Source organism: Limulus polyphemus, unplaced genomic scaffold (assembly GCF_000517525.1).
Source record: "Limulus polyphemus unplaced genomic scaffold, Limulus_polyphemus-2.1.2 Scaffold8018, whole genome shotgun sequence".
Taxonomy (NCBI): domain Eukaryota; kingdom Metazoa; phylum Arthropoda; class Merostomata; order Xiphosura; family Limulidae; genus Limulus; species Limulus polyphemus.
In genome coordinates this window covers 1,075-8,440 of record NW_013673628.1, presented here as the reverse complement: position 1 = coordinate 8,440, position 7,366 = coordinate 1,075, and the positions used below count along the sequence as shown (strand labels likewise).

Genomic DNA, 7,366 nt, shown 5'->3' with positions numbered 1-7,366 from the left:
TGATCTCGTACCGAGTGTTGACCATGATCTCTCTGCCTGTCCTCTTAATGAACCCATTTCACTTTTTGATGTTCATTTTTCTCTTCATGGTCGACGTAATAACGCCCCTGATCCCAATGGTCTTACTTCCTCTCATCTTCGACATGTTCCATCTCAATTTTTGCTTCTTTTGGTTGCCTTCTATAATTTTCTATTTCATACTGGCTCTTATCCTGCTTCATGGGAGACATCTATTGTTCTCCTCTTTTAAAAACCATCCAAGTCTGCAATGTCCCTGGCTTCTTACCGCCCAATTATTCTTACAAGTATTTTTAGCAAAACGTTTGAGTGGATTCTGGTTCACAGGCTACATACCCATTTGACTCTGTACAACATTCTTCCCCGTACCCAGGCCGGTTTCTGTCCTCACCTTTCAACTGTAGATCAGTTTCTCCGACTGTCTGATACCATTACCAATCACTTTAACACGTCTAAACCTTCATGTCTTCTTCTTTTTGACTTTGCAAGTGCTTTTGATTCAGTTTGGCATCAGAGTTTGATTTACAATTTACGTTGTCTACACCTTCCTCAGTCGTATATCCGTCTTATTCACTCCTTTCTTCAAAATCGCTTGGCCAATGTCTTTCTTGAGGGGGTACACTTCAGGTCATTTCCCTTAGCTGCGGAGGTTCCACAGGTTTCAGTTCTCTCTCCACTTCTTTATGTGCTATGTGTGTATGACATGCCACTTCCAACTCCCCCCATTTCACTCTATCAATATGCCAATGACACTGTCCTCCTAGCTACATGTAAAATGATGATTACTCTTAACAGATTTATTCAGACTCCTGTTAATCAATTCATCCACTGGACTCGTCGCTGGCGTCTTTTTATCAATGCAGTTAAAACCCGAGCTATTCTGTTTGGTCCTACCCGTCACGAATTTCGTCCATGTCGTGACCCGTCTCTTTTTGATGTCCATGTGGAGAATATCCCACTCAAACTCTCTGATACTGTGAAATACCTGGGGGTCACTTTTGACAAACATCTAACCTGGATTTGCTCATTTCAACTCTCTTCGTAGTAAATTTAATTCCCAGTTCATTCCCTGACAGGTACCTCCTGGGATTTAAACCCTCCACTACTTCTTTACACGTACAAAACCTTCATATGGCCTTGTCTTATCTATGGCCATACTGCCTGGGTTTCTGCTTCCTCCTCCTTTTATGACCATTTGCAAGTGTTAGAACGTCATGATTTACGTTTTAGGACTAGGTAACTTTACATGAAGAGCCGATCACGGAGGTGAACAAGAAGTGGAGAAAAGGTAATACGAGCATAGAGATCATGAGGGGATTGACCGTCACATTATAACGCTCCCACGGCTGAAAGCATGTTTTTTTGAGACGGAGGTTCGAACCCGCGACCTTCAGATTACGAGTCGAACGCCCTGTCTACCTAGCCATCTTTTACAGAAAGATTGCACTCTTTTTTTTCATGATTGTTGCTTGTTTTCAAAGAGTTCATGTCAAACAAAAGTCTTCTTTGAAAAGAATTGTTTAAACATATGTTTAACAACAAGTAAAAGCTTGGAGTGTTCTATTCTTTCATTAGGGGTGTTTGTGGGCCAAACTAGTTTCAGAGAATTCCACTCCTCATCGGTGACGCTGGACACAACCACCGAATGAAACTTCAGAAAGAGAGAGATGCATTTCATTCCAGTCCAAGACTGGCGGGCTAGTAGAGGGGTACACCCTCTCTTCAGCCAGAGGATGTGTTAGATAAATAGGAGAAGAAGATAGGTGAGTAAGAGAGAAGCTAAAATTGGCGAATGTGGGGCAAAGAGGCGAGAAAGTGTATGGAGGAATGTCGAAGTGAAACAAGAGAAAAACGAGGGTCAGAAACATGTGAATGAAAATATCACCAAAAGTTTATATAGAAGTCTATTAATGCAGCTGAGATGATAGAACATTGAGTCAGGTTCCCATTAATAATGCTGATCTGGAGTCGGTGAATCAGGAGAATAGATATAATGTGGTAGGTCGGATGGCAGAATGTCAATATGTTCGGGATCAGCAGGAGGAAGGAGATGTTCCAGCAGAGGTGTGACACGAAGAGCAGGTTGGAGAGGGTTTTCAAATGCAGTGGCATAGATAACATTTTGACTACAAAAGCAATGCTCGACACAACAAACCCAAAACAATTCGTTGGTAAAAGAGTAGCCCAAGAGTTGGTGATGGGTGGTGATGACTAGCCGCCTTCCCTCTAGTCTTACACTGCTAAATTAGAGATGGCTAGAACAGATAGCCCTCGTGTAAAACAAACAAACTTTCTATAAAAGAGGTCGTTAAAAAAAAAGTTGACTTCCTCCTTTCTTATTTTGAAAACTCCGGAAGTTAAACGTGTTTTTTTTTCACTTGGCGTAAAGTAGCAGGTTCTATTTTAGTTATAGCTTTGTTTATCCTTTATGTATTTTCCCTTAAATGCTAGCTCACCTGCCTCCTAGTGTAAATTAAACATTAACTCGTTATTTTTATGTTAAAACATCATATGAGGTTCCCCTAGCGGTGACGTACAGATACTAAGTCCATTATCAATTATATAAAACAAATGTTAAGTAGTTAGTCATGTAATATGTCACTTTGTGGTGTTGTACGTCAATAAAAAGGAGAGAGAGAAAGAGGTTAGGTTAGAGATTTTTGAAATTGTGATATGTACGATATTTGAATTGTTAAAATCAATTATTGCAAGTTCTCATTCATCCTTATTTGTGGTTTAACGATATTGTTTGAGAAGTTTTCACCATTGTTAATTCTCATTTGATCCTTATTTGTGGTTTAATGATATTGTTTGAGAAGTTTTCACTATTATTAGTTCTCATTTGATCCTTATTTGTGGTTTAACGATATTGTTTGAGAAGTTTTCACCTTTGTTAGTTCTCATTTGATCCTTATTTGTGGTTTAACGATATTGTTTGAGAAGTTTTCACCATTATTAGTTCTTATTTGATCCTTATTTGTGGTTTAATAACATTGTTTGAGAAGTTTTCATTTGATCCTTATTTGTGGTTTAACAACATTGTTTGAGAAGTTTTCATTTGATCCTTATTTGTGGTTTAACGATATTGTTTGAGAAGTTTTCACCATTGTTAGTTCTCATTTGATCCTTATTTGTGGTTTAACGATATTGTTTGAGAAGTTTTCACCATTATTAGTTCTCATGTGATCCTTATTTGTGGTTTAATGACATTATTTGAGAAGTTTTCACCATTGTTAGTTCTTATTTGATCCTTATTTGTGGTTTGATGATATTATTTGAGAAGTTTTCACCATTGTTAGTTCTTATTTGATCCTTATTTGTGGTTTGATGATATTATTTGAGAAGTTTTCACCATTGTTAGTTCTTATTTGATCCTTATTTGTGGTTTGATGATATTGTTTGAGAAGTTTTCACCATTATTATTTTGTGATTTTTGGCATTACATTGTTGATTTTTTAAGTATTTTATTTTGTATATTGGTGTTTGTATTTGGAGATTGAGTTGTTTATTTACAGTAATCTTAGTCAAGCTTTCTTTTATTAGTTTTAAATATTTTGTAAACTTACATCGCCTTAAGTTTCATAACCTGCTAGTAGCATCGTTATTTCTTATATATATTTTACAGTGGTATCTAAAAATGTATTTGTAGTAAAAGCTATCTAGGATGCAGCCTTGTGAAAGTAGTGGTAAGAAGACATACTACTGTAATTAAGACAGAGACGAGAACCACGAAAGGTAGTGAAATGAAAGTATTTATAAACTCAGACTGCTAGCTCAGGTTGTGTCAAACACTTACTGTGTCACACGCAACCAGGCCAAAGGTTGAGTCACAATTGAGTTGTTTAGTGGAAACGGAAGTTTCTGTCACAGTTGATTCTGTAAGCACAACAATAACTGTAGAAAATAGATGGTTCTATAAGGACTTTTGACGACTGAGTCGAGTGCTGTGTGTAGAAAGATACCTCTTGCCACAGTGAAGCTCTGGTTGCACCCATGGCCAAACCAATATAAAATGGATACAACCAACCACTACACTAAGTACTGCAAATGAAATTAAAACAGAATTAAATTTCTTGCTGCACAGGTTTTGTCTTCTTTAAAGAAATTTTTCTTACAGTTTGGGTGGTCTAGTATACAGGTGTGGGATCATTCTAATCTTTGTCCACATTGAACAGATTTTAAAGAAGAAATTGTACCACTAAAGGCTGTAAATCACTATGGAACCAATCGAATGAAACATAATTTATATAAATACAGAACTACTAAACCGCAGAAAACACACAGCCAGGGAATTATTTTATTAGTATTTAACACTTTGGCTTGTTGGTAATTATATTTGTGCAGTTCTGTTTTATTAACTTCTATAGCATTAATTCTAATTTAAAATATGGCAAGCTTCGCATGGCCTGATGGTTAGGGTGCTTGATTTGCGATCTGCGGGTCACAGGTTCAAACCCCCTTAACCAAACATGTTCGCCCTTTCACATTATGCTGTGATGGTCATTCCCACTACTCGTTGGTGAAAGAGTAGTCTAAGAGTTGGTGGTGTTGACAAGCTGCCTTCCCTTTAGTCTATGATTGCAAAGTTAGATATTTAAAATAAGGTATTGCAATACTGTAACTTGGTATTCTATACTCGTGAAGTAATGTAAAAACACTGCATGGTTATGGAAGCTGAAAGGTTCTTTGAAAGAACTGCATTTCTACTCACATTTGAATATTATACTGTGCCTTGCTAAAGTATTTATTCACCCCTACCAATAATGTAACATTCTGATGAAATACAAAATATTTAAATCCTTTCTCTGGAATTTATTTTTATTCAAAACTCTAATGATCAAACTTAACACTGTTATGTGTGAAGGAGGTTGCATGTCAGTAAAACCTGTAAAGAAAATATATAAATTGAAATCAGCTGATTGTATAAGTATTCAGCCTTCTAAGTCAGTACTTTTTGGAAGCACCTTTGGTAGCGATTACTGCTTTGAGTCTTTTTAGATAGATCTCTACCAGCTTTTTAAAATGGGATGGTGTAATATTTGCCATTCTTTCTGGCAAAATTGCTCCAATTCTGACAAGTACATTGGGGATCGTTGATGGGCTACAATTTTCAAGTCTCACCATATATTTTCTATTGGATTCAAGTCAGGATTTTGACTGAGTCACTCCAGAACATTCACTTTCTTCCTTTGAAACCACTCTAGTGTGGCTTTGACCTTGTGCTACGGGTCATTGTCTTGCTGAAATGTGAATTTTCGACCCAGTTTTAGATTCTTGGCTGACTCAAGCAGATTTTCTTCTAGGATTCACCCGTATTTTGTATCATCCATCTTCCCCTCAATCCTGAGAATCTTCCCAGCCCCTGTTGATGAGAAGCAACCCCATAACATGAGGTTGTCACCACCATGCTTGACAGTTGGGATGGTGTTGACTGGTTGATGTGCTGTGTTGGGCTTGTGGCAGACAGAATGCTTTGAATTTAGACCAAAATGATCAATTTTTGTCTCGTCTGATCACAAAATCTTCTGCCACATATTTACAGGATCATTTACATGTTTTGTCGAAAACTCCACACGAGATTTAATATTATTATTTCTTCCCACTCGCCCATAGAGGCCATCTTTGTGTAAGGACTGGGATATTGTCGATGTATGAACATTGACCCCCATCCCAGACAAGGAACTGTGCAAACCTTTCAAAGTCACTGTTGACTTCACAGTAGCATCCCTAATCAGTTTCCTGTAGTTTGGAAGGGTGGTCTGACCTTGGTAATAACAGGGTGGTATGAAAACATTCCACTTCTCGATGATGGACTTCACCATACTCAAAGGGATAATCAGCGACTTTGAAATTTTATTGTAACCTTTTCCTGGTCTGTGCTTCTCTACCACTTTATCCCTCACTTGTTTGGAAAGCTCCTTGGTCTTCATAGTTGGTTTGTCGTATCACTATGTGAGTTGTGACCTGAACAGATGTACTTACTCTGAAGTCAAGTTAAACCACTTTGATTACACACAGACAGTGACCATTACGCTAATTTTGTGACTTTTCAAACTAATCTTTTGCACCTGAACTGATCTAGCTTACTTACATAATATCAGCATTTTTCAGCCGGAGTTTGAAGTAGATTGTGTAGACTCTAAATATAATGTTCCATTTGAAAGTCAGCTTTACTGGCTTATTACATTTGAAGACGTTTCCATAGGAAGGACGAATCAGTTTTTCTTGGGTAATATTTCCGATAATTTAATACATTTTAATGATGTCTTAAATGTTAGGCACACACCTTTTAATGTATTTAATTTAGGTGATCATTTGATATTCCATTTAATTGAATTCCGTTACTTACCAGCTTTGGTAACAGCAAGACAATGTTTTGGCGAATCAAATATGAGGTGTTGCTCAAAACGTCCTTTCTTTGGATCCCAGATATCAACAGAAGTAGTGCTGGCAAGAGTCCCTCCTTCTGACAAACTAGCACCACCCCAAATCCAGATTTTCTTGTTTTGTGTGGTAGCAGATGCAAAAGCACGAGGGCAAGGTAATGGAGGCTTCCGATACCACCTAAAATTACAAATACGAATTTTGAACGTGAGCCATCCTAATGGAAGTCATCCTGTTCGTGCTGAAACAGTGTAAGCCATTCTAGTGGAAGTAACTGTGTTTATTTTTAAGTTAGTTTTTACCTGTAGCTATTAATGATAATGAGTTAAAGCCTATACTTCGCCACCACTGCTACATTAAAAACAACCAATCAGCACCGTTTATTTATTTCGTGTATAATCCATAATTTCATACTCACTTATTATTCAGTGGGTCGAAACAGTATATTTTATTAGATAGGACTCCCTCTTGGTTCTTTTCTTTCTTAGTTGTTAGGCCTCCAACAACATAGATGAGTCCCTCATTGTTTGTAACAGCGCTTCCCATCAAGGGTTCTGGTATGGAAGCAAGACTGGTCCACTGATCGAGTTCGGGTTCATACATCTCTACCGAAGCTATGATGCTGAGAAAATGTATACATATTTACAAAACTGCTTGTCAATTTGATCCTTTCTAAAAAGTGATGGATATTTGACTAAAGATGTCTGAACCTGCAGGTTGTCAGACAGCATATATCTAAATCTTAACTGTGTGGAGTGGATGTGTCACAAAATACGAGTCACAGAGACTAATAATAAATATAGTGAATACAACCAATTTCTAGTTTATTCATGCTTAAACTTAGTTTAATCCAACATAGATGAGAAAAATGTTTGGTTGTTTGCTTTTTTTCAATAGATTTATTAATGGAATATTACTAAATATGAAAATATTTTTATATTTTTTAATACATTGGTGAAAGTTT

The 7,366-nt window shown here is 37.0% G+C and overlaps 1 protein-coding gene across 1 annotated transcript in view; it reads right to left on the bottom strand.

Annotated features, from left to right (window-relative positions):
* LOC106475050 (beta-scruin-like) overlaps positions 1-7,005 on the bottom strand; it is a gene marked incomplete at its 3' end in the record, with an annotated part of 29,316 nt that extends 22,311 nt beyond the window's left edge. The window contains exons 1-2 of the mRNA XM_022379270.1: positions 6,821-7,005; positions 6,368-6,582 (exon numbers count right to left, since the gene is read on the bottom strand). Of these exons, the coding sequence (XP_022234978.1) occupies positions 6,368-6,582; positions 6,821-7,005 (400 nt within the window). The remainder of the gene's footprint in view (positions 1-6,367; positions 6,583-6,820) is intronic.
* Between the last annotated feature and the right edge of the window lie 361 nt (positions 7,006-7,366).